The sequence below is a fragment of the Schistocerca cancellata genome, chromosome 3 (genome assembly GCF_023864275.1).
Source record: "Schistocerca cancellata isolate TAMUIC-IGC-003103 chromosome 3, iqSchCanc2.1, whole genome shotgun sequence".
NCBI classification, from domain to species: Eukaryota; Metazoa; Arthropoda; class Insecta; order Orthoptera; family Acrididae; genus Schistocerca; species Schistocerca cancellata.
In genome coordinates, this window is record NC_064628.1 from 41578610 (window position 1) to 41605817 (window position 27208).

Consider the following 27208-nt stretch of genomic DNA (forward strand, 5'->3'; position numbering starts at 1 on the left):
CTCCACTGTTTTAAAAAATAGTTGTTGTTTATTTCTTGCTAGTACCTTAAGATTTACTTGACAATGCTTGTATTTTGCAAACATAATAGTTACATCTGTAAGTACTGATTCCTGTTTGCAGTGCATTATTACTTGACATTTAGCTGTACAACAAACACTCATACTTGCCATGTAACAAACAGAACTTTTAAATCCTTCAGTCCAGATCTTCAGATAATTTTTAGAGAGTGGCTAATTAAGCATATTCTTAAATTTTTAATTTGAACTTGTAGGAATTTCCAGTTTCTTGCTTTATGTTTGACAGGAGCCTGTTGAATACCTTATCTCTGCAGCAGAATTAATCACTCCCCTCTGATCTCTGGGCCAGAAAGCAAAGTGTACATTAATGTTATTTCGAGTATGTTGTATTTTGATTGTACATCACGGCTGCACTGAATCTTCTTTTCGTTAGCAGTAACAGAAACGACTTCTGCACATGTACCGGGAAGTGAGTGTAAGAATTCCTGGAGCCTCGAAAATCTTTCTGTACAGTGTATTTTTATCAATTTTACAGCATAATCTTTTTCCTCACTTCTGGTGAGTAAATGCTTCATTTACTTTACACCCACATTCATTGACAACAAAGAGTGAAAATGTGCGAAGAAGCCCACATCAATGTTTAATCCATCCAACCCCCAAATACTTTATCATTTACATAAACAGTATTGTGTTTCTGTACATCCTAAACATTTCCATTTATATGTGGATAATCATGAGACTAGTGTGTTTGTCTTCATATCATCGTTTGGTAGTTTTCCCTAGTAGATGCAGGAATCATACAACTAATGAAGAAGACACACTGATATGAAAATACTGCTTTATTACTCGTAACCCAACATACAAGGCATTCACACAGTGTGAGATTCTAAACCGAACTAACTTCCCTGAAGCCCGCCCAGATATTATACTCAGCCAGTCTGTTTTCTGGTTGGAGGCATTACTAATGCTCATGTGTCCACAGGGCCTACGCTCCCCTCCCCCCCCCCCTCCATAATGGCCATGAAGCTGGCCAGATTGTATCACCTTCTATCATTATGAAGTCACAGTTACTCAGTGCCTTGTGGGCGAAAACATGTGGATTAGTATGTGAGGTAGACATTGGCTCCCACATATGGTTAATATGGGTCTTCTACATTTACATCTACATCTACATCTACATCACATTTAAGTGCCTGGCAGAGGATTCGACGAACCACCTTCACAGTAATTCTCTATTATTCCAATCTTGTACAATGTGCAGAAAAAACGAACATCTATGTCTTTCCATGCGAACTCTGATTTCCTTATTTTATTATAATGAACTTTTCTCATTACATAGGTCGACGTCAACAAAATATTTTCGCATTCGGACGAGAAAGTTGGTGATTGAAATTTCGTGGGAAGATTCTGTGCAACGAAAAACTAATTTCTTTTAATGATGACCACCCCAGCTCCTGTATCATTTCAGTGACACTCTCTCCCATATTTCATGATAATTCAAAATGTGCTGCCCTTCTTTGAACTTTCTCGATTTACTCCTTCAGTCCTACCTGGTAAAAATCCCACACTGTGAAGCAGTATTCTAAAACAGGATGGACAAGCATAGTGTAGGCAGTCTCTTTAGTACATCTGTTACATTTTCGTAAGTGTCCCGCCATTAAATCGCAGTCTTTGGTAAGCCTTCCCTACAACATTTTCTATGAGTTCCTTCCAATTTAAGTTGTTTTTGCAATTCCTAGGTATTTAATCGAATTTACAGCCTTTATATTTGACTGATTTATCGTGTAATCGAAGTTTAAAGGATTCCTTTTAGCACTCATTTAGATGACTACACACTTTTCGTTACTTAGGGTCAACTCTCAAGTTTTACACCATACAGATATCTTTTCTAAATCGTTTTGCAATTTGTTTTGATCTTCTGATGACTTTACTAGTCGATAAACGACAGCATCATCTGCAAACAACTTAAGACAGCTGCCTAGATTGTCTCCTAAATCGTTTATATAGATAAGAAAGAACCCTAGAGATACTAAAAGGTATCAGATAGATTATATAATGGTAAGACAGAGATTTAGGAACCAGGTTTTAAATTGTAAGACATTTCCAGGGGCAGATGTGGACTCTGACCACAATCTATTGGTTATGACCTCTAGATTAAAACTGAAGAAACTGCAAAAAGGTGGGAATTTAAGGAGATGGGACCTGGATAAACTGACAGAACGAGAGGTTGTACAGAGTTTCAGGGAGAGCATAAGGGAACAATTGACAGGAATGGGGGAAAGAAATACAGTAGAAGAAGAATGGGTAGCTTTGAGGGATGAAGTAGTGAAGGCAGCAGAGGATCAAGTAGGTAAAAAGACGAGGGCTAGTAGAAATCCTTGGGTAACAGAAGAAATATTGAATTTAATTGATGAAAGGAGAAAATATAAAAATGCAGTAAATGAAGCAGGCAAAAAGGAATACAAACGTCTCAAAAATGAGATCGACAGGAAGAGCAAAATGGCTAAGCAGGGATGGCTAGAGGACAAATGTAAGGATGTAGAGGCTTATCTCACTAGGGGTAAGATAGATACTGCCTACAGGAAGATTAAAGAGACCTTTGGAGATATGAGAACCACTTGTGTGAACATCAAGAGCTCAGATGGAAACCCAGTTCTAAGCAAAGAAGGGAAAGCAGAAAGGTGGAAGGAGTATGTAGAAGGTCTATAGAAGGGCGACGTACTTGAGGACAATATTATGGAAATGGAAGAGGATGTAGATGAAGATGAAATGGGAGATACGATACTGCGTGAAGAGTTTTACAGAGCACTGAAAGACCTAACTCGAAACAAGGCCCCGGGAGTAGACAACATTCCATTAGAACTACTGACAGCCTTGGGAGAGCCAGTCCTGACATAACTCTACCATCTGGTGAGCAAAATGTATGAGAAAGGCGAAATACCCTCGACTTCAAGAAGAATATAATAATTCCAATCCCAAAGAAAGCAGTTGTTGACAGATGCGAAGATTACCGAACTATCAGTTTAATAAGTCACAGCTGCAAATTACTATCGTGAGTTCTTTAGAGGCGAATGGAAAAACTGGTAGAAGCCGACCTCTGTAGAAAAATAGGAACACGTGAGGCAATACGGCCCCTACAACTTATCTTAGAAGGTAGATTAAGGAAAGGCAAACCTACGTTTCTAGCATTTCTAGACTTAGAGAAAGCTTTTGACAATGTTGACTGGAATACTCTCTTTCAACTTCTGAAGGTGGCAGGGGTAAAATACAGGGAGCGAAAGGCTATTTACAATTTGTACAGAAACCAGATAGCAGTTATAAGAGTCGATAGACATGAAAGAGAAGCAGTGGTTGGGAAGGGAGTGAGACAAGGTTGTAGCCTCATACCGATGTTATTTAATTTGTTGTTAATTAATTAATTTTCCTGTAGGCAGTGTCTATCTTACCCCTAGTGAGATAAGCCTCTACATCCTTACATTTGTCCTCTAGCCATCCCTGCTTAGCCATTTTGCTCTTCCTGTCGAACTCATTATTGAGACTTTTGTATTCCTTTTTGCCCACTTCATTTACTGCATTTTTATATTTTCTCCTTTCATCAATTAAATTCAATATTTCTTCTGTTACCCAAAGATTTCTACTAGCCCTCATTTTTTACCTACTTGATCCTCTGCTGTCTTCACTACTTTATCCCTCAAAGCTACCTATTCGTCTTCTATTGTATTTCTTTCCCCCATTCCTGTCAATTGTTCCGTTATGCTCTCCCTGAAGCTCTGTACAACCTCTGGTATAGTCAGTTTATCCAGGCCCCATCTCCTTAAATTCCGACGAGCATTTAATCCGATGTAACGTTGTCTGACAGAGCAAAATATACTTTGCGTTTGGAGACAATCACATCGAGAACGTATCTTATGGCAGGAACATTTTCTTTCTTTCCTTGTATGAATGAGTCAAAAATCTGAACCTTTGCAATGATGCATTTGCTCGAAAGATTTCTGTTACAGTCCCACCTGTATTCCAAAAGTCTTCAATACTGGTGCACCATATCGTTATGTATGGTGTATTGTTTACCTTTCATTCATGGCTGGTTGGGTGGGGCGATAGTACACTCATTCAGTGAGATAAGGGATAAGGCTAAGTGCACCATAGTGATCTACATTAAACACAGTGTGCTCGGGATCATTGACTGAGCGACTTGGGTCATAATGGCAGTGAGACATGGTCGACCAGAGTCGACGTGGCAGAGGCAATGCCGACATTGGCTGTGTGATGCATGAGCGAAACCCTCTTGCTTTGCTCATACACATGTATGAGTGCAGCAGACACGTTGTGTGTGCACTGATGCAGCACTGCGTTTTTGGCACAGAGTGCATCCAATGCTTTGCTTGTGTCCAGATAAAGCTGATCAGCTTCTTTATCATTGTGATGCACGACTTTATTGCGTTAGAGTACACATCATCGCCTTGCTGATGGCCAGTGGGGCATGAGGTAGTTTCCAATGGATGAGGCGGTTTTGAGGTAAAGAGCCTCAGGATGAGTCCTCCAGTGTGCAGTTTTTAAATCCGGTGAAAGGTGAAAGCATAGTAGAAAGTCGATTCCTATCACTTAGTTTCGTGGTACAGTTGGTGGTTCCATGCACGGTGATAAGCGAGTGATCTGCAGCACAAAGTCATAGAAAAGTTGTACCAGACAAGGTTGCACTTGTGTCTTTTTGGAATATAGACCTGTATCGACATGAAAGTGTTTATGCGTGCTTCGATCATACACTCCTGGAAATTGAAATAAGAACACCGTGAATTCATTGTCCCAGGAAGGGGAAACTTTATTAACACATTCCTGGGGTCAGATACATCACATGATCACACTGACAGAACCACAGGCACATAGACACAGGCAACAGAGCATGCACAATGTCGGCACTAGTACAGTGTATATCCACCTTTCGCAGCAATGCAGGCTGCTACTCTCCCATGGAGACGATCGTGGAGATGCTGGATGTAGTCCTGTGGAACGGCTTGCCATGCCATTTCCACGTGGCGCCTCAGTTGGACCAGCGTTCGTGCTGGACGTGCAGACCGCGTGAGACGACGCTTCATCCAGTCCCAAACATGCTCAATGGGGGACAGATCCGGAGATCTTGCTGGCCAGGGTAGTTGACTTACACCTTCTAGAGCACATTGGGTGGCACGGGATACATGTGGACGTGCATTGTCCTGTTGGAACAGCAAGTTCCCTTTCCGGTCTAGGAATTGTAGAACGATGGGTTCGATGACGGTTTGGATGTACCGTGCACTATTCAGTGTCCCCTCGACGATCACCAGTGGTGTACGGCCAGTGTAGGAGATCGCTCCCCACACCATGATGCCGGGTGTTGGCCCTGTGTGCCTCGGTCGTATGCAGTCCTGATTGTGGCGCTCACCTGCACGGCGCCAAACACGCATACGACCATCATTGGCACCAAGGTAGAAGCGACTCTCATCGCTGAAGACGACACGTCTCCATTCGTCCCTCCATTCACGCCTGTCGCGACACCACTGGAGGCGGGCTGCACGATGTTGGGGCGTGAGCGGAAGACGGCCTAACGGTGTGCGGGACCGTAGCCCAGCTTCATGGAGACGGTTGCGAATGGTCCTCGCCGATACCCCAGGAGCAACAGTGTCCCTAATTTGCTGGGAAGTGGCGGTGCGGTCCCCTACGGCACTGCGTAGGATCCTACGGTCTTGGCGTGCATCCGTGCGTCGCTGCGGTCCGGTCCCAGGTCGACGGGCACGTGCACCTTCCGCCGACCACTGGCGACAACATCGATGTACTGTGGAGACCTCACGCCCCACGTGTTGAGCAATTCGGCGGTACGTCCACCCGGCCTCCCGCATGCCCACTATACGCCCTCGCTCAAAGTCCGTCAACTGCACATACGGTTCACGTCCACGCTGTCGCGGCATGCTACCAGTGTTAAAGACTGCGATGGAGCTCCGTATGCCACGGCAAACTGGCTGACACTGACGGCGGCGGTGCACAAATGCTGCGCAGCTAGCGCCATTCGATGGCCAACACCGCGGTTCCTGGTGTGTCCGCTGTGCCGTGCGTGTGATCATTGCTTGTACAGCCCTCTCGCAGTGTCCGGAGCAAGTATGGTGGGTCTGACACACCGGTGTCAATGTGTTCTTTTTTACATTTCCAGGAGTGTATATAGAGTTCTGCACCCATAGCCCAAAGTTGAAAGAGACGCAAAGAATATTTGCCCCATTCATTGTGGGTGTTGGCAGCTTGGCATGGTGCTGCAAGCCGGTGCGCCTACTGCGGCCCACTTTTGGAGTTTGGATAGCTACAGGGAGGCCAGCAGTTATGTGTGGCTTCGCAGAAATGGATATAATACCAACAATTGGCGGTAGCAGCGCTTGGTGCATCGTTGCCGGCTAGGAGAGAGGGGTGTGTTTGTGTCATGCAGTTTGGTGTCCTGGCCAGGGGTGATGATGTCACTGTTGTGTGCTTTTGACACAAGTCAGAGTGGTTCAGCAAGCATGACATTCGAAGAAGATCGAGTATTGATACACTCTCTATGCTATAGCACAGTGAACATTTTGTATGCCAGGTACAATTTCTTGTCTAACGGCTCTGTCTCACAAGCCGTCATGGTGAGCTTTAGCTGCAGCAGAAGTTTGACAGTCCATAGAGTTCATACTGCGGTGTCTGGCATGAGGTATGCATCAAGTAGAGTCCATAGTCGGCACTACAACTGGTTCAGCGTCTTGTTGGCGAGTCGTTCGTTATAGATTGCCTGTTTCAGTTCTTCTGAGATGCATGACAGGCATTGGATCCAGGCAGATTTTACTGCTTCATACCTGTTTTGTTCCGGTGGCATGAGGGTGACATTGGTGATAACATCAGCATGCTTTGCTATGTGGCAAATTAATGTCACAAATCGAGACCCAGAGCTCCCAATGAAGTAAACACCCAGTGTACTGTCACAGACCAAAGTACTCATTGCTCCAGCCAGACTAGTGGAAGCTTAGATTGTGTGCTGGGTCTTTGATTGAAGTATGACTGAGTTGGGGTTTCAACGACGCTGTTGTACAAAATTATATAAGTGACAAAGAATCATGGAGCATTCACAGCACCGTTATGAATCCAGTAATTGTGCCCAGGTAGTGTATGGCCTATTGCTCTCTACCACACCTGGCGATCGTATTTCTTAATAGCATGTGTGACACGGCTGATGCAGTTAGCATGGGAGTCACTGTTCATATTTAGTTAGCCCCATTCTGCTGAATCATGAACTGATGCACTTCAAGCACTTCATACCTAATCTTGTACAATGCCCAGCAGTAGATGGTTTGATTGTGGCCACTTTTGAGGCATACTGAAGCGTGCGTCTCTGTGCAAATACAGTACTTCCAAAGCTTTCTGGACACTACTCAGTCCAGATTCATAAACATTATAATACCTTCAAAAATCGAAAAGAATCTGTGACAGGTTTGTTAAAACTTCCTAGCCTAGCTGCAGAATTGCTGCAAGTTTACACAGCCAGTAACCCAGTCCCACCCAAACATCTTCTTTTCCTTGTTGAGTCTGTGCTCAATGCAATTTTTCACAGCTATGTGGAATGCAAGTTTCTCACCTCCTTCATAGTCATACCAAACATGTGCAACTCCAATAGTTTCAGGTGTTGTACTAGTTAATGCCCCAGTGCAGTGTTGAAAGATGGGTCGAATCTACACAATCCTTTCTGAACACCACTGAAGATTTAGTTCGTATTCCCAGTTTATCTTCTAAGCATAGCCTGGGGAACTCCAAATGCTTTCTGTGCCTGCAGCCATTCCAACTCACCTCTGGTAACAGCATCTATTGCCTGCTGCATTTGCAAGGCATCCCAAGCCTGTCTTGACGATTTTCTTACTTTATTGCCTGCCATCTGAAAGGGAAACTTCATGTACTTATATGTGGCCTACGTAAATTCATTGCATTTGTGTTTCATTGCACATTTATCAGTTCAAGGGAGACCAATTATATTCAATGTCCTGTCGACATCGAGGTCATTAGAAATGGAGCACAAGCTCGGATTGTCTCAAGGATGGGAAGGAAATCAGCCATATCCTTTCAAAGGGACCATCCCAATATTTGCCTGGAGCGATTTAGGGAAATCAAGGAAAAACCTAAATCTGGATGGCCAGACATGGATTTCAACCATCATTCATCCCGAACGATTCATCAGTTCACGTATAATGTTTTGTTAAATTTATTTTATTATAGTGTGATCTACTGCTATAGTTATTTAAATTTAAACAGCTACATAAAATCAATAGCTTAATTAATATCAAAGTTCGCACATAATAGACATAGAACCCGCACTGGGGTAACATGACACAGTGTTTCACTTTAACTTGACACACGGGATGTCATTGAGGTCTGAAACGCCTTCTTTGATTCATTCGAGAGACTTTAAACTACTGCATGCTCTAGCAGTATCTCTCAAAACATAGCTAAAGGTATGCTTTACAAGATAAAGTATACTTTTCTCAAACATGTATTTACCTACAGTACTAACGAATGAATATATGTGAATAAAAGTAAAAACTTGTAGCCTTCACTACAATATTTCGTACACACTACCAAGATGGAAACTAGCAGTTCATCGCCATATACATAGGAACAGGATTGCCAAATGATCTAACTCTACAGCTTAGTACAGCTGATGCCACATATCTGGTTTCATCTATAGACTTGCTTATGTCATTTTACCCAGGTATGTCATTATAGCGTGACTTCACCCTATAGTGAGTAAATACAATAAAGTGTTAACTGCTATCATAGTTACATGTTTTACAAGTGGATACAGAATCCCCCTAAACCGTGGTGAGTGTCATTTAACCTTCAAAGAACAACTAGGAACCTCACTTAGGTATTTCTGGGGATTACTCGCCGAATTGCTTTGTTTTGAAATGCGAAATAAGTAGCTCAAACTGTTATTCAAGTCGCTGGTTGCCACATAACGAAATTTTATTACCACTCTTATCGCTGCAGTTCCCAAGCAAAAAATTTCAATTCTGACTGTGACCTCCTTATGACATTTGCAAACAAAAAGTTCCCATTACTTTGTATTTCAAATATCTGTTATTTAGATAATGTGTTACCCCATTCCTTGTGTTTATTTTCTGTCGCCTTTCACCACAATTAACGCTGCACAAATTGCCATCAAAGAAAGGTGTGCGCAGTTAACTTCTTGAAGAACGAGGCAATGTGTCGATGTGAGAAAACGCGTTCTTCTTACTAATTTTGTGCATGCGTTTTTGCTCCAGTGCATCAGGGAACAGGCGTCATGTGGATGTGGAGTGTGCTCCCTGCCGCCGTTGGATAAGCAGCTGCCAGCAGCATGTAGTATTACTCCTAGCTCACTTATTTGTTACATAGTTTAATTCTTAATTTCTTTGCGTGTTTTTGGTACTTGCATTGTTAATTCATAAATTTCGGGCGTATTATAGTATTTGAGAGTTGTAGCATCGCGTTTTAGTACCTGAATAGTGTAAAATCGCGTAGTCTCCCTCCGCCGCCGAGCAGTGTGTCAGCAGTGCGCAAGTAGCGGCATTACTGCATTTACTGGACAATCTTGTATTTTAATAACCGTTTAAATTTTGTGTTGAATTGTTTGTGCTCTCTCTAGATTAGTTCAGACGTTCTTTGCACAACAGTTTTTAGCATGGATAGGGACTGCAACTGCTGTGTTCGGATGCAGGCTGAGTTGGCATCCCTTCGCTCCCAGCTTCAGGCAGTGTTGGCTTCGGTCACACAGCTTGAGGCAACAGCCTCAAAGGGTGCGGGGCAAAGTCAGCACATGCGGGAACCAAGCAGCAATCAGTATTGTAATTGTAAACTGTCGAAGCTGCATTGGTAAAGTACCGGAACTTCAAGCGCTGATAGAAAGCACCGAAGCGGAAATCGTTATAGATACAGAAAGCTGGCTGAAGCCAGAGATAAATTCTGCCGAAATTTTTACAAAGGCACAGACGGTGTTTAGAAAGGATAGATTGCATGCAACCGGTGGTGGCGTGTTTGTTGCTGTTAGTAGTAGTTTATCCTGTAGTGAAGTAGAAGTGGATAGTTCCTGTGAATTATTATGGGTGGAGGTTACACTCAACAACTGAGCTAGGTTAATAATTGGCTCCTTTTACCGACCTCCCGGCTCAGGAGCATTAGTGGCAGAACAACTGAGAGAAAATTTGGAATACATTTCACATACATTTTATCAGCATGTTATAGTCTTAGGTGGACACTTCAATTTACCAGATATAGACTGTGACACTCAGATGTTTAGGATGGGTGGTAGGGACAGAGCATCGAGTGACATTATACTGAGTGCACTATCCCAAAATTACCTCAAGCAATTAAACAGAGAACCGACTCGTGGAGATAACATCTTGGACCTACTGATAACAAACAGACCCGAACTTTTCGACTCTGTAAGCGCAGAACAGGGAATCAGTGATCATAAGGCCGTTGCAGCATCCCTGAATATGGAAGTAAATAGGAATATAAAAAAAAGGGAGGAAGGTTTACCTGTTTAGCAAGAGTAATAGAAGGTAGATTTCAGACTACCTAACAGATCAAAACGAAAATTTCTGTTCCGACACTGACAATATTGAGTGTTTATGGAAAAAGTTCAAGGCAATCGTAAAATGCGTTTTAGACAGGTACGTGCCGAGTAAAACTGTGAGGGACGGGAAAAACCCACCGTGGTTCAACAACAAAGTTAGGAAACTACTGCGAAAGCAAAGAGAGCTTCACTCCAAGTTTAAACGCAGCCAAAACCTCTCAGACAAACAGAAGCTAAACGATGTCAAAGTTAGCGTAAGGAGGGCTATGCATGAAGCGTTCAGTGAATTTGAAAGTAAAATTCTATGTACCGACTTGACAGAAAATCCTAGGAAGTTTTGGTCTTACGTTAAATCAGTAAGTGGCTCGAAACAGCATATGCAGACACTCCGGGATGATGATGGCATTGAAACAGAGGATGACACGCGTAAAGCTGAAATACTAAACACCTTTTTCCAAAGCTGTTTCACACAGGAAGACCGCACTGCAGTTCCTTCTCTAAATCCACGCACAAACGAAAAAATGGCTGACATCGAAATAAGTGTCCAAGGAATAGAAAAGCAACTGGAATCACTCAACAGAGAAAAGTCCACTGGACCTGACGGGATACCAATTCGACTCTACACAGAGTACTCGAAAGAACTTGCCCCCCTTCTAACAACCGTGTACCGCAAGTCTCTAGAGGAACGGAAGGTTCCAAATGATTGGAAAAGAGCACAGGTAGTCCCAGTCTTCAAGAAGGGTCGTCGAGCAGATGCGCAAAACTATAGACCTATATCTCTGACGTCGATCTGTTGTAGAATTTTAGAACATGTTTTTTGCTCGCGTATCATGTCGTTTTTGGAAACCCAAAATCTACTCTGTAGGAATCGACATGGATTCCGGAAACAGCGATCGTGTGAGACCCAACTCGCTTTATTTGTTCATGAGATCCATAAAGTATTAGATACAGGCTCCCAGGTAGATGCTATTTTCCTTGACTTCTGGAAGGCGTTCGATACAGTTCCGCACTGTCGCCTGATAAACAAAGTAAGAGCCTACGGAATATCAGACCAGCTGTGTAGCTGGATTGAAGAGTTTTTAGCAAACAGAACACACCATATTGTTATCAATGGAGAGACGTCTACAGACGTTAAAGTAACCTCTGGCGTGCCACAGGGGAGTGTTATGGGACCATTGCTTTTCACAATATATATAAATGACCTTGTAGATAGTGTCGGAAGTTCCATGTGGCTTTTCGCGGATGATGCTGTAGTATACAGAGAAGTTGCAGCATTAGAAAACTGTAGCGAAATGCAGGAAGATCTACAGCGGATAGGCACTTGGTGCAGGGAGTGGCAACTGATGATTAACATAGACAAATGTAATGTATTGCGAGTACATAGAAAGAAGGACAAACACTGGTAGCAGTTACTTCTGTAAAATATCTGGGAGTATGCGTACGGAATGATTTGAAGTGGAATGATCATATAAAATTAATTGTTGGTAAGGCGGATACCAGGTTGAGTTTCATTGGGAGAGTCCTTAGAAAATGTAGTCCGTTAACAAAGGTGGTGGCTTACAAAACACTCGTTCGACCTATACTTGAGTATTGCTCATCAGTGTGGGATACATACCAGATCGGGTTGACGGAGGAGATAGAGAAGATCCAAAGAAGAGCGGCGAGTTTCGTCACAGGGTTATTTGGTAACCGTGATAGCGTTACGGAAATGTTTAGCAAACTCAAGTGGCAGACTCTGCAAGAGAGGCGGTCTGCATCGCGGTGTAGCTTGCTCGCCAGGTTTCGAGAGGGTGCGTTTCTGGATGAGGTATCGAATATATTGCTTCCCCCTACTTATACCTCCCGAGGAGATCACGAATGTAAAATTAGTGAGATTCGAGCCTGCACGGAGGCTTTCCGACAGTCGTTCTTCCCGCGAACCATACACGACTGGAACAGAAAAGGGAGGTAATGACAGTGGCACGTAAAGTGCCCTCCGCTACAAGCCGTTGGGTGGCTTGCGGAGTATAAATGTAGATGTAGATGTAGGTAAATATTGTTTGAATTGTTTTTTGTAATACATTTGCTAGTAAATAAATGTAGAGGTTTTTACATGATGTTTCACTTGTCAGCAGTTTCTCATACAAAACTGATTAAGAAAATACTTTATGAAGTGTTCTCTGGCCATTAATAAACTTTATCATTACTAGTTCCTGAATTCCAATACTATACTCTGACTTTTTGTATTGTGGATGGTATCTCATAATCACACTTTCATCATTTGTTACTAATCTGGACGACTGTCCACATGCAGTGATCTGTCAGTGCAAATCACATCTGGTCAGACAGACCATTGCGTGTTAACAGGAAGTATGTGCAGAAATGAGATGTGTGCAATACTTGGAAGTTGGAGTTGGAGGTTTGAGCAAAACCGCTAAAATCTGTGAGGCCAAATAACGTCTGCACAGACAGTTGGAGTGTGTGGATAGGAGATTGCCATAATCTGGCATGCAAAACTTGTTTTTAGCTGTTTGCTCAGTCTAGAGTTTCTCATCTGTGTACACAGACAATTTTGAAACAGCAAATATATGTCAGTTCTCCAGAGAGTCCATTGCTTAATTTATCGCAGTATGTAGGAGTCATACATGTTAGTGAAAAATTCAGTGTAGGAAATACAGCGATAGAGATCAAAAGTCAGTTCCTTATAAATCTGTAATAGAGAAAATACGAGCTACGGGCTCTTTGATAAACAGAAAAATGGTAACAAAAATAAATAAATTCTATTGAGACTATTTACTACAGAGATAAGCAAAGTAATAAAGTCTATTCGATCTGGTGCTGACTAGCACCTATACTTATTATTATTCTATGCCATATTCTTATGTGACAGGTTGACAAAAAAAGTAGTCGTATTTGTTTTACACAAGAGTGCAGTCAGAATATTGTGTTAAGCTTGTAATGGAATACCTTGCAACAGGACAAAGGCATTCTTACACTTGTTTTATAGAATTTCCTAATACATTGTATGGTCCATAAGACTGATTTAGAGATGAACCATAGAATTCACTAGCGCAAGATGAACTGTAGAAATCACTTCCACAATACTTGAAATAAAACTTTCCATGAACCCCTATCTAGAGTTAAGAACAAAGTTTTATAGTCTACTGCGAAAGTCTTCAACAGATTGCTGGTAGAATTGAAAACCCTAACTCTTACAGGAACTAGATTGTAGCTCATAGGCAATGTACATAATTTCTAAGAATATACTGTGTTTCAAACATGTCTAAAACAGTAAAAATATTATCTGTAACTCTTCAGGACTGAGGTACAGTAATTTACGTAATTTCCTGAAATCATCTTTCAGAGCAGCATAAATAGCTTCCAATGTGTTGGGTATGATTTCACTCAAGTCTTATTTCGAAACTGGCGTTGCAAAATCTCGATAATTCCTGCTTCCAGGAATCTTAACGTCACCATCAGCCACTCATGTAGAGAAATTGCTTCCCTCATACAAGTTACACAAGTTACACAAGAACTTATGATGCTATTTCGTCTAAAACTGACATAGTGAGACTGTGGCTGTGTACAATTAATGTAGGTTAATTCTTAAAAAGAAGAAGACAGCAACCAGCCACTATTAAGACTGCTATTTATTTAAGTAAATAGCGCCATAAGCTGTTTCGAACTGACAAGTTCATCATCAGAATCATGTGAACAGCCGTCTGATGATGAACTTATCAGTTCGAAACCGGTTATGGCGCTATTTACCTCAGTAAATAACAGTATTAATAGTGGCTGGTTGCTGTCTTCTTCTTTGTAAGAATCAACCTACATTAATTAGAAGTTATGAGCATTAAAAGATAAGTATACGTTTCCAAATTCACACCTACATAATTACGCCAGTCATTGGGTTCACCCTGCAACTCATGAACTAAATTTATGAGTGAAAACTGCCTTCACTTAGGCAGCCACTGTCTAGCCGATTTTGATCAGTATTTCTTTACCTTGTGTTTTGGCTGCATTTCCTTAACATTTCAAGTTGTGAACACACACCATAATAGAGTTTTTTCCATTAAGTCACTGAACACAGGATGGGGTAGGACAAGGTAAGCATGGAAGAGCGATCCCAGAATAGCAGCATTATTTGTCATTTGATAGTTTACATTTATTTAACCATCACATTATAGCATGATTAAATTTATACAATAACCACAAATAATTATGAGTGACAGAGTAAGGCTAATTAACTGCCTACACTAATAAACTGCTTCAACAAATGATTTTATCATAACATGCCACAAAACTCAGTGCAAGAATAAATATAAACAGTATAAACATTTTTAAAAACTTCTTTCCTTATAAAACAAACTATTCGAAGTGTAACAACAACAATCTCTTAAAGTAACTTAAGAAAAAGTGAGAAAGCCTTCAAAGGATTTTTGGGAAAGTAGTTGGCAATTCTTCTATCAAACAGGCCCTTAACGCACACAAGAGCAAATACACTGCTAAAAATCAGTGTAAATCTACTGAAAATCTTATTAGGTACCAAAACAGCAGAATGGATTTAGATTATCCACATCTGAGGTAAGTACAACGTCGAGTTAGGCTCAGACAGTAATTATGGCTAAATGATTTAGAAACATTTGCATAACATAATAATCAAGACAGTGCTTTGCTTAAGAAAACCTAGCCACCCATAATTCACAGAACATGCAATACAAGCATATTCCAAAGGAAATTTAAAACTAGAAATAAGGCTCTGTAAGTCAGAACATTAAGTAATATAGCCACTACTTAAAATCTTTTGGCAGGCAGCATAAATCAGCAGGCTAAGGCAATCATGGACATGTCTCAAAGGCAGCTGATAAACACTAAAGTGGTGTGTACAGAAACACGCCCCACAGTCACCAGCCGCTGAAAACCCGGCTGTCAGGCTCAGAAGACCACATAGGGCTGTTAACAAACGCCATTTAGATGAAACAATGACCAAACAAACAAGTTAAGCAAATATTAATCCCACCATCTCGAGGAATGGTCAGTGTAAGGCCTCTTAATCCTCCAGGAAATTTCAAAATTTTACCCTTAACCAAATTTACATAACATAAAATGTGTAATAGTGGCAAAAGTAATGTCTCTTAAGGCAGTTAGCAAAATAAAATGTGATACATGAAAACTTAATAAGTGCTCAGAATAAGATCTGTCAGTAACTTAGCCAAATCACATGGCAAGGTACCTTGTGTGAAGCAGACAATTATGTAAAGAAAATGAAAGCATACCCCAGCAAGGCAGTATTTTTAGATCTTACAAGCAATGCCTCCTTCCAAGGTATTTAGACATATAAAGCCACAACACGATTTTAATACATTGAGGGGAGTTACAACGTTGGGTGGCTTGCGGAGTATAAATGTAGATGTAGATGTAAAATAAATTTCATAGTTTTGGATTTTTATCTCATTATAAAATTTGCAATTTTCCAAATAAAATTATATATATATATATATATATATATATATATATATATATATATATATATTTGAAAAAGAAATTATATATATATATATTTTTTACACTGGAAGCATTTTATTTTACTTTTTTAAATATAACCTACACCGGTTCAAAATGTTAGAATTTTTATGTGCATTCCTTCAAGATATAATAAAATCGGTAACCTTTTATATAGGCTTTGGATTTCCGTATTATAAACGTTAAATTACGTGTTTGTATCGGTAGCACTCTAGGAAAAAGAAAACGGTATTGTATCGTTTCATAGTATAAACACGCGTTATATGTCGAAGTACTACCGTTTTTCCGAGGAAAAGTGATGAATAGATTGGTAAATCTCTCAAAAAGTAAAGTACGGCACCAAAACAAAGTATTTTTAAGAAACGTGGGTTCCATGGTAATAGATTTGCGAATAAAGGGAAACATGGTGTTCAACATGTGGCATGTGAAGTTACTGACAATGAAATACAGGCAAACTCGTCAGTATCTAGAGAAATACCCATTAGTGCTTCAAAGATTAAAATAAAACGTTGTGATACACAGTTTTCTCAAAACAAAAGCGATGTAAATGGTAGTTTATGTTATATTCTGATAGATTTACACATCCTAACAGGTGTGTTAGATGAATGTGTGTGTTGTAAAATATGTGGAGGACCAGTTAGTTTACATGAAGACAGTGAGGTATCAAATGAACTAGCCAGGAAACTTATTAAGTGTGCCAGCTGTAGACATACTAATTCATTTTAGAATTCTGATAAGTGTAAAGATAATTATTTTGAAGTACATGTTAGGTGGTTTTACGGATTGAGAGCTATTGGCAAGCAGAAACAATGTGTGCCATAATGAATATGCCACAGCCACCTTGTAAAATCGACAAGTATGCAGGATTTATTGGACCTGCTGTGGAATCTGTTGCATGTGAGTCAATGAAGGGTGCTGCAAACGAATCTGTTGAAATAAATGATGGTATGTCTGACATACCAGAAGCTTTTGATGCCACATAGCAGAAGTGTGGCTACATTTCTAAGAATTCTGTTGCTATGGTGACCAGTGTGGATACTGGAAAGGTAATATATTTCCAGATTTTAACCAAACATTGTTACAAGTGTAAATCAGAGAATGGAGAAGCGCATATCTGTAGCAGAAATTATGAAGGAACAAGTGGTGGTATGTTAGTCGATCTGTCAATGAAAGAGGATTGTGTTACACTAAGTTCTTAGGTGATGAAGACTCAAAAGCATATAACAGTGTAGTAGCCACTCAGCCTTAAGGTGAGAAGATTGTCACAAAACTTGAATGTGTTGGTCATGTCCAGAAGAGGATGGGCACCAGGTTGAGGAAATTGAAACAAAGTTTTAGAGACAAGAAACTTTCTGATAGTAAAATCATAAGAGGAAGGCTGACAGACAAAATGATTGATGAATACAGCAGTATTTTGGGATGCCCATTAGAAATAATACTGAGGATTTGTTGAAAATGAAACAGGCTGAATGGGCTACCTTCTTACACAGACTGTCAACTGATGAAAAACCAGTACACCACATTTGCCCTCCTGGACCTGATTCATGGTGCAGTTACCACAATGCCCAGTACTCAAACAGTTCATACATTCCATCCCAGCAACAGTCGTGGATATCATAAAACCTATTTCCAGATACCTGGCAAATCCTGACTGACTGAAGAAATGTCTGCATGATCAGTCTCAAAATCCCAATGAGTCATTCAGTAATCTTATATGGACTCGCTTATCAAAAAATGTTTTTGTTGGAATGAAGACACTAAAGGGGGGAGGGATCAGTGATACTGGTATTGCTTTTAATTATGGCAACATTGGTATGGTGAAAGTGCTACAGCATATGGGAATTAATCCTGGAGCAAAATGCATCAGAGAACTTGAACAGATGGACAAGGTTTGCACTGATAAAGCAGAGTATGCGGCACGATTGGCCACTAAGGAGTCCAGGAAGAAAAAAAAAACTTAGAAAAAGATCAAGAGGATGATACACAGTATGGTGCAGGGTGCTTCTAAGTGACTGAAACTAAAAAAATAAGCATATACTAATTGAGTTACTGAACTAAAAGAAGAACATAGTGTTACGAATAATTAATATTATTTAGAATAACATACAAAAAAGGTACGCAAAATTATGAAAACAGCTGCGCTATTCTCCATCCAAAATGGACACAATAGCGTAGTATGAATCAGCCTTTTAGCATATAATGTTGTATACGGTAGTATAATTCTATGTATCGTCTACAGATTTTTTGACGAGGAGCATGTAGCTGGATACCGATCAGGAAAAATAAAAATATAGTAAACAAGCAGCCTTGTGCTTCTCTGTACACAAATGTTACTATTTCGTATTCCGTAATCGATTTATGACAAACAAACATCGATATGAAACAAAATTTCGATAAATTGCAAACAATATGATCTGTCAAAAACGAAGTTAGGTTAAGGTTCCCACCCATCGTGATGATTGATGACGGTAGCATAAGAACGAATGAGAGGTGCATGTCATAAAGTAAGCAGCAAAGGGCCACGACAATGAGAAATATAGTTAGTGAAATAAAAGACATGTCTGTATGGCGGATACTGGCTGCTGTTTGCGCTTCAGTTACATTTGTCCCGTTCTCGATATTTACTGCCTACGATGCAATGCAGAGGCGCCGTCTTAAACATAGATTAAGAGACAAGGTATGTTTTATGGCAGAGTTTGTAAATTTTCGACGTTAGTGATAGAAGCTTTAAGTTTTGCGTAGTAACCCCATGTGTACACAATAAGTCGTCCTATTCCGCATTTGTATCGCCTCTTACTGCGAGTGTTTCTTCTTTGGGTATGGCTGCTTTCTGGTCTTTCCTTTTGAATCTATATACTTTAGCGTGTTTGTAATTTACCACTAAATTAGAGATAGAGAAAATAGCAAGTGCCGGCCGCGGTGGCCGAGCTGTTGAAGGGGCTTCAGTCCGGAACCGCGCGACTGCTACGGTCGCAGGTTCGAATCCTGCCTCGGGCATGGATGTGTGTCATGTCCTTAGGTTAGTTAGGTTTAAGTAGTTCTACGTTCTAGGGGACTGATGACCTCAGAGAACTCAGAGCCAATTAGCAAGTCACTGTTTACCGTATGCAGAAAAAATCTATTACAGCTAATAGAAATATTTTAGTAATTAGTAGAGGATACTAATTCAAGCCTTGAGAATGTGTACGCTCCTTCGGCTTTGAAAGCAGGGTTGGTTGAATAGGAGTCAAATCCTTGTTTGGGAGGGACCTGCCAGTTGAGAGGACAAGAAGGAAGAAAATGTTACATGTTGTGTTACTTGTACACATTAATTCCGAAGTGAGGTGGTGCATCAATATGTTGAAACTACCTCTTCCAATGGACATAAAGATGTATAGTTTCCAATAACAATGGCAGCTTACCTATGTTTAATACCAGGTGATTTTCATCATTCAAGCTAAATGGCAGCAAATAATGTTCTATTACTCCATGTTGTACAATTCCAGCTTGGTGATTTTATTTTATTGTTGTGCATTTTGCTTGTCTACTTATCCAGCTATCACCGTACAATGGTATTGGGTTTGTCGTCATAATACAATGAAAATAAGTAGGTCTATAATCTACATTTGAACACGGAATATGCAAGTATGCTTTTATGAGGCTAGGGTGGCCATGAAGATGGAACCATCTAGCTTTTGTCTGAAATTATTTAGGAAAACCTAAGCCACAGTTGTCAGATAGAACAAATTTTATTCTCCCAAATGTGAGGCCAATGTCTTAAGAGCTGCATGGCCTTATTCAGTTGTGCTGTTTATTGACTCCATGCTCATAAAATACGGCATTACTCTAGTGTACTGTAGATCCTGGCACATGATTTTCTTGCAAAAAGCATTACAGTATTGTAATGTGGAAAGGTGTTTTAGTTATTCCCTTTTGTGTAGCACACATTACTATGAAAAATGTTTTAGCTCCCTATTTAAACAGATGTTTTAGTAATCTTTAATCTCACTGGACAATTTATTATGCGATTTTATTTCCTGATAGGAAGTGCTCTTTGGTACATACAAGCTTATGGATGTAACATATGTACAATTGATATTGAAGTATTAGCATGAAAACAAAAGAACACAGATAGACCTGAATATGAAAAACATACAACAAAGGTTTGATGGTGCAAGCTGTGTTGTTTTGCCTGTAAACAAAGGAACAGGAAGCCTTACAGACAAACCTCACTTTTCGTGGGATGGCCCAGTTTTGAGTACTTTTTGTTGGTTTTTTTTTCTTGGTAAATGTAAGTCCAGACTGGCTCATGTTCTAAGATTGTATGTAGAACAGTTAGTCAAATACTAAGTATTGTTTTCTGTGACATGTACAAAAGTTTGGTAGCTGTACTGGATATAGAGGAATGTTCAATACGGCTTTGATCAGTGAAGCAGAAAACATCCGACAAATGCTATAAACTATGGTGACTATAACGTGTATTACTGGCAGTTTTTTTTCCATATGTGCTAAACTACAGATCTGATGACGTCTCCACAACCAGGCTTTTTTTAGTATCACATTCGTTGGCGTTGCCATCTCGTAACCAAACTGTGTTCAAACCTAACCTATACCTATGGCAAAGCTATAGATCAATCTATAACCACAACCACATTGTTTTTTCACTAGCTAACAACAAAACTGTGAATATCTGCATAAAAACATGATGTAACAGCATCTATTACCACTGTCACTGGCCAAAGCCAATGACTCATATCAACCATTCCTGTTGATCCAGTGTATTCATGTAGTTCTTTTTAAATAGTTATTTACTGTGAGCCTGGCTACCTATTTAAAATTTTTTTCTTCTTTTTTACCTTTGATTTCAAAACAGAATCCCACAGGTAAGAAATGAGTGTACATAGGAATGATGTCACCACAAGGCATTGGCTGTCCATTACAAACTGATGATAGAACCTTACGAGCAAAATGTGCTGAAGACATTCTTTTGCCACCATCTTTTTTTGTTCATTCCATGTTGATTATCAGTGTTCATCCCCAAATCTTTGTGCTTATTACACAATTTACAAATATGTTCCGTATGGTTAATGTTACAGAATTTGTTTTCTGTTTATGCTGAGTTGCATATGATTTGTTTTCTTTATGTTCACTGTTAATTTATTACATACAGCCTTGTTGTAAACATCGTTTGAGGTTTTATTTGCTTTCCCTAATAAGAGTTCTGATGTTTTATAAGTGATCACGATTTTGCTGTCATTAACAAAGAGAACTACTACTCCATACATCATACTGTCTGCTTGTGTCACATAAAAATTTATCAGATGTGTGAAATATTTTTATATTCTGCACCCGTTTTCCCAGTAAGACTGGAACAATCATTTGCTGTTCCTCTTACACCTAGTGCTTCTAACTTGTTAGTAGTATTTTATGCCCAACATAACAAAACCTGTTGACAAGTCAAAGGATATGCCAATAACACAAGCCTTGTTAACAGCTTCAAGCAGGCTACCAATTTTGTAATGGCTGATATTGTACTTCTCATTTTCAAGACCAAACTGTGCTTCATTAAATAGATTCTATTTATTAGTATAATTCACTAATCTGTATAATATCTGCAGTTATCCATCTGTTTGCCTTAGCTGCTACTATTGAATTTGTTAGGCTACTTTTGGAAATGTCTCCACAAAAATCAATTTAAGCAATGCACAGAATTTCTGGAATATAGCAGCTACATTGTTTTCCATATACAACGCATCCCAGGTTTGATTTTCCAATGCCCTATAAAAAGTATGCACTTTATATGCTGAGAATATTCTTATGTTGACATGCGGTTTTTGTGTGTTTTAAGAGACCTGCCTTTAGCTTCATTTTCTGACAGTAATGATCCAAAAGGCAAAGGCCTCATAAATGTGTAACAATTTTCCCTGTTGATATCTGTAAGTACATTGTCTAAGTCTGATGTTGAACTTTTTGAAACCTTACAGTAGTGGTTTTAGCATTTTTGCCATTCCAGATGTGCTCAGAATGTTTAGGATGTTGTTACTAATATCAGATTCAACACTTGTGTTAATATTCATGTCTCCACAAATTATTACATCGGTTTTGGGGGGCTTTGGCTTCCAAGGACTTCAATTAATTTGCAGAAGAAAGTGTCCCCATTGCCACTGAGTCACACACACACAGAATGATTAACTCCTTATAGGTTTCTAACTTTGTTAGTTCAACAGCTGCAAATTCAAAGTGTTGCTGAAAGCAGTATAATAATTGAAGCCTCATCCTAGAATAATGCAAAATGTGAAAACTTAAGCCTTGAAGTACTGTAGTGGATGATCCAGTGACAGAACTGTACTCTTGTACCCATTGTTAATGAGAAGAGTGCAATAGCTGCTTCACTAGTACTCCACTGTATACTACAATGTGTGCACTTCATAGAAAAATTAATGAGTGCTTATTCATGAATCGTCTCCCATAGATTCCAACACTCTCCTCAAGTTCTGCCCAGCAAACATTTATTTGTCTCTCCGAGGGAACACGACCATATCATAAGCATCTTTAGTGCTGAGTGGAAGAGTTTGAATGACTCAGTGATGCTGAAAGCTATGCCAGTGGCAGAATAGCTACTGGCATGATCACTCAAGCTGCACAGGCCTCATCAGAGGGACCTGAGAAAGAATGTCCCAAAACTTAAGGAAGGGAGCACTGTTTTCCCAGGGAGCTTCACCAACAGTGGTTGGGTACGGGTAGGGTGAGCTTGGGTTTCCTCAGTTGTGGACTCACCAGCATCACCCAATCTCTTCTGTCATAAATTCTGGGCGTACTTCAGGGGCCATCATTAGGCACGGTGGTAGGATGTTGTGTGTTTAGGGGAACAGGGCCATTGGCTTCACCATCTAGACAGTGAGGAAGATACACAGCTGTATATATAACCTTCAGCCTGAAGGTGTGCTACGTGCTGATCAGGTATAAAAAGTCTCTAGTGTGCAACCTCTGGGGCACCACACCCTCCCCCCAAACCCACCCCAAGTTGTATGGCTGCCTCAGACATGCAGGGCTTTGTGTGGATCAACATTTGTTTCCCTAGTGGCTTGTGGGATCCCTGTGAAGTGACCTAAATTCACATCTACTGCAGGATGGGATGGTTTTTGCATCAGGTAGTACCTAAACCCAATCAACAGAGAGAGTGCAGTTGCCCATTCCACCCAAGTAGTAGTCTCAGTATTACATAATAGGGCACTAGTCTGCCATATACTTCCATCATAATCAAAAGAACAGAGGGATTTTTTTGGGAAAGTCTCTCCCCTCCCCACGTATATAGAGGGAAACATTCCACGTAGGAAAAATATATCTAAAAACAAAGATGATGTGACTTACCAAACGAAAGCGCTGGCAGGTTGATAGACACACAAACATACAACAAAATTAAGCTTTCGCAACCAATGGTTGCTTCATCAGGAAAGAGGGAAAGACGAAAGGATGTGGGTTTTAAGGGAGAGGGTAAGGAGTCATTCCAATCCCGGGAGTGGAAAGGCTTACCTTAGGGGGGGGGGGGGGGGGGGGGGGACAAAGGACAGGTATACACTCGAGATATGCCATGTCAGACCTAGTATGTAAGCATGTAAGCTTCTGTGATGCAAGGCCTCAGTTGACAATCCTGTTATGACAGGGCTGCACAACACCTTTAACTTCTGTGATTGCATGGTTACATGTGGATGTAATGGAGATAGACCCTGAGGAGTTACATAAAGAATGAAAATATGTGTTGCAGAAGAGCAGAACTATGAGGAGAGTCAGTGGCACATGGGATAAATGTTGCAGTTTTTTTTTTCTTCTTCCAAACCTTCAACACTCCAGAATTATTGGAACATATTCTTCCAGGGTTTATCCATTTTAAGGTTCAGTCAATTGTTCCGAGCCCGGTGTGAGGCTTCATATATCAAAGATTTGGTCATACCACTAGGGCTTGTGACATGAAGGTTACGTGTGGAAATTGTGGAGACTCAGCTCACGAATCAAGCGATTCTTGTACAATTCCTCTGAAATATATAACCTGCTCCAGGGATCACCCAGAATGGAGCAGGAAGTGTGGGTTTAGAAAATGAGGAAAGAAAAATTCAGGAGTTGAGACACATGCCCTATGGTGAAACTAAAAGAGCTTTCAAAGCTGTGCAACCTCCGATGTTTGCTACTTCTTTTGCATCATCCCATAAGTAGTCAGTCGCTAAGTGTGATGCCTCCACACTTACGCAGACTACAGATTCAAATACGAGTACACACACTTGTCAGTGTACCTGTGGGGGAAAAGTTGCGCTTGAATCCAAAAATCGTTCAGAAGCCATTGAAGACTGACTTGGAACCTCAGCCTCATACTGATGCACACCATCAGAAGCTGACTAAGCTGTCCTCTCTAACCATGCAAGCAACTCCTCCCATAAGTGAGGAAAAAATGTCACACAAAAAATCATTAAAAATCAAAGAAAGTGGCACTTAAACCTTCAGAGTGGTGAACACACTCCCTTTTCAGAGATGATTTTACTGTCGAGGATATTGGTATCCACATGGAGGAACCAAAGAGTCAGACATCATCTAATGTTCCCCCTGACCTCTCTCAAGTAAGTCATTGCTGCTGAGGGAGGATGACAAGGGCAACCATTGCTAATGAATGGTGTCCAAAGGGACTTCTGTGTTGCAGTGGAACTTAAGTGAATACCAATCGCATTTGGAAGAATTACATATACTGGTCCAGGAGAGACTGTTCTACATCTTTTTCCTAGAAATTTATTTCAGTCACCAACACATCTGCATTAAGGGGCTACCATCCCTGCGTGAAGGACGATGTTTCTGGAGACAGGGCTAAGGGTAGACTGGCTGTTTTCATCAGTGACAGGTGCTATTCCTCTCCTTTCCCTTTTACCATGGCCTTACAGCAAATGCAGTTAAAGTCCTCACACAAGTTCAGAATACAGTATGTTTTTTGTACATTCCACTTCATGATCTGTTAGATGCAGACGTAGACAAAAGGGGAGTGCAATGCACACAATGTGATGTGGGGCTCGGCTACCACTTGCTCTAGAGGTCAAATTATCAAGTGCCTCATCCATTCAGAGGACATATGCCTTTTGAACTCTTGTCAGATGACACACTCTTCCACAGCTACACCTTAATCTTCAACCATTGACCTGTGTTTGTGTTGCCCAGCTATTCCAGACTCATTTCAGTGGGAAGTGGCCACAGATTTGCATTTCAGTGACCACATCCCTGCATGAATTCATCTTCTGACTCACTGTAGTCAACAGAGGACCACCAAGTGGATGGTTCAAAGGGCAAATTGATTGTGATACAGTCAGCAAGCCATCTTCGAAAAACGAGATTGTGCCCAGGGGATGGTGGACCATATGGCCTGTGAGATTCACTGTGCTCTGCAGATTCCAATCCCCAGTCTAGCAATTGCCTGGAGCTTGGTGGAATGACGAATGTCACTCAGTAACCAGAGCCAGCTGCACAGCACTGTGGAAATTCAAGCCCCATCCAACTACACAAGTGAGGTGAGTCATAAAAGAATGGAAGAGGGACTCCTGCAAGCAGTTCGTGATTTCCATTAATCAGTGCACTTCCATTGGCACGTTTGGCACTCGATAAGGTAGATTTCAGATAACTTGCTCTTGTGACGTTGTTGAGAGATGGGATTCTGGTGGATGTGCTTAAAGGCATGGCTCAGAGTTGAGCTGAACACTTTTTACAGTCACTGCATCATCCAGTCAAACTCCTGTGTTCAGAGTGTTCTGTAGGACTGTGGAGGTGAGGTGGCTCTGCTGCTTCTTATGTTATGAAGTGACCTACAATCTGCCATTCTCCATGTGGAAATTAGAATCAGTTCTGACTGCAGCCAGAAACACTGCTCCTGGACCTGATCAGTTTGTGTGCCTCTTCCATCATGTGTACCCTGATGCTAAAGGCAGTCTCTTGTTTCTTTTCAGTCAGGATTGTACCAATCCTAACAGTCTTTGGAGTGTAGCCTTGTCAGTTGTACATCTTAAGCACTTTTTGGCCATACTATTTGACTTGAAATTAGCCTGGATCCCGCACCTAAAAGACTGCAAACAAAGAGTTTCAAATCACTGAATATTTTGAAATGTCTCCACAAAAAGGAATGGAGAACTGACAGGTCCCACTTCCTGCAGTTTTACAGGGCAGCAGTCAGATCACAGTTAGATTATGGCAACTTGGTTAAGAACCAGCCCTCCTACCTCAATATGTTAGGTGCTGTCCACCGCAAGGGGATTTGGACACTGACTGGTGTGAGCCTATCAGACCAGCAGTGTATGTGTGCAGAGGCTGATGAACCACCACTCTGAATTTGGCTGTGCATCCTTCTGGCTTGTCTGGCCCTGAAAATCTCAGTATTGCCTAGGTCATTAGCATTTAGTGCAGCAGTCCATCCCAGTTTGGAACAGCTGTTCAGGAATCAGTGGTAGGTGATCGAGCCACTCAGGATACATGCTAAGGACTCTCTCAAGGATCTGAATACATCAGACCTCCAAATACAATGCCAGGGATGGAACAAATTGCCGCCTCGGCATCTTCGGAGGCCTAAGGAGATTTTAATCTTGATGCAGTACAAGAAAACTTGTACTCCATATTATGTTTTTACAGCTCTGTTTTTAAGTATGTACCACAATTTTGTTCAACTGTGTTCCTTGATAGGGTTTTCAAAGTGTGCCTCCCAGAACAATTTACAAATTATGTTGTGTAGTTATAAGGACTATGATGGCACTGGAGTGAATTAACAGGCATCGCAGTACAAGATTTCTCTCCTGTTCTGACTCACTCTGTGTGCTACAAGTGGTCCACCAAATGTATCCAATTGACCAATTGTTTCAGCTCACGTATGACTCCTTACAGCGGCTCCAAAACCGTGCAAGGAGGTTATCTTTCGCTGAGTACTTGGACACATTGGGATACAGAGAAACAACATAGCCAACAAAGCAGCCAAAGTAGTATGTTGGGACGGTGTTGTGTGTCATCCTCTTGCGCATCATCATCTTCTTATGTGACAGACAAATCGTGTGTTATTGAGAAACTCGTGGTTAGCGGTGGTGGACGGGAAAGAAACTGCAGTCACTCAGA

The 27208-nt window shown here is 40.8% G+C and overlaps 1 protein-coding gene across 2 annotated transcripts in view; it reads left to right on the forward strand.

Annotated features, from left to right (window-relative positions):
* Nucleotides 1–18501: 18501 nt before the first annotated feature.
* The window catches only part of LOC126176027 (dehydrogenase/reductase SDR family protein 7-like), a 42933-nt gene continuing 34226 nt past the window's right edge, over nucleotides 18502–27208 (forward strand). Inside the window, exon 1 of one of the 2 annotated variants that reach the window (XM_049923157.1) lies at nucleotides 18502–18782. In XM_049923157.1, the coding sequence (XP_049779114.1) occupies nucleotides 18633–18782 (150 nt within the window). In that variant the 5' untranslated portion in view covers nucleotides 18502–18632. The remainder of the gene's footprint in view (nucleotides 18783–27208) is intronic. The other variant, XM_049923158.1, reaches the window with a different exon arrangement.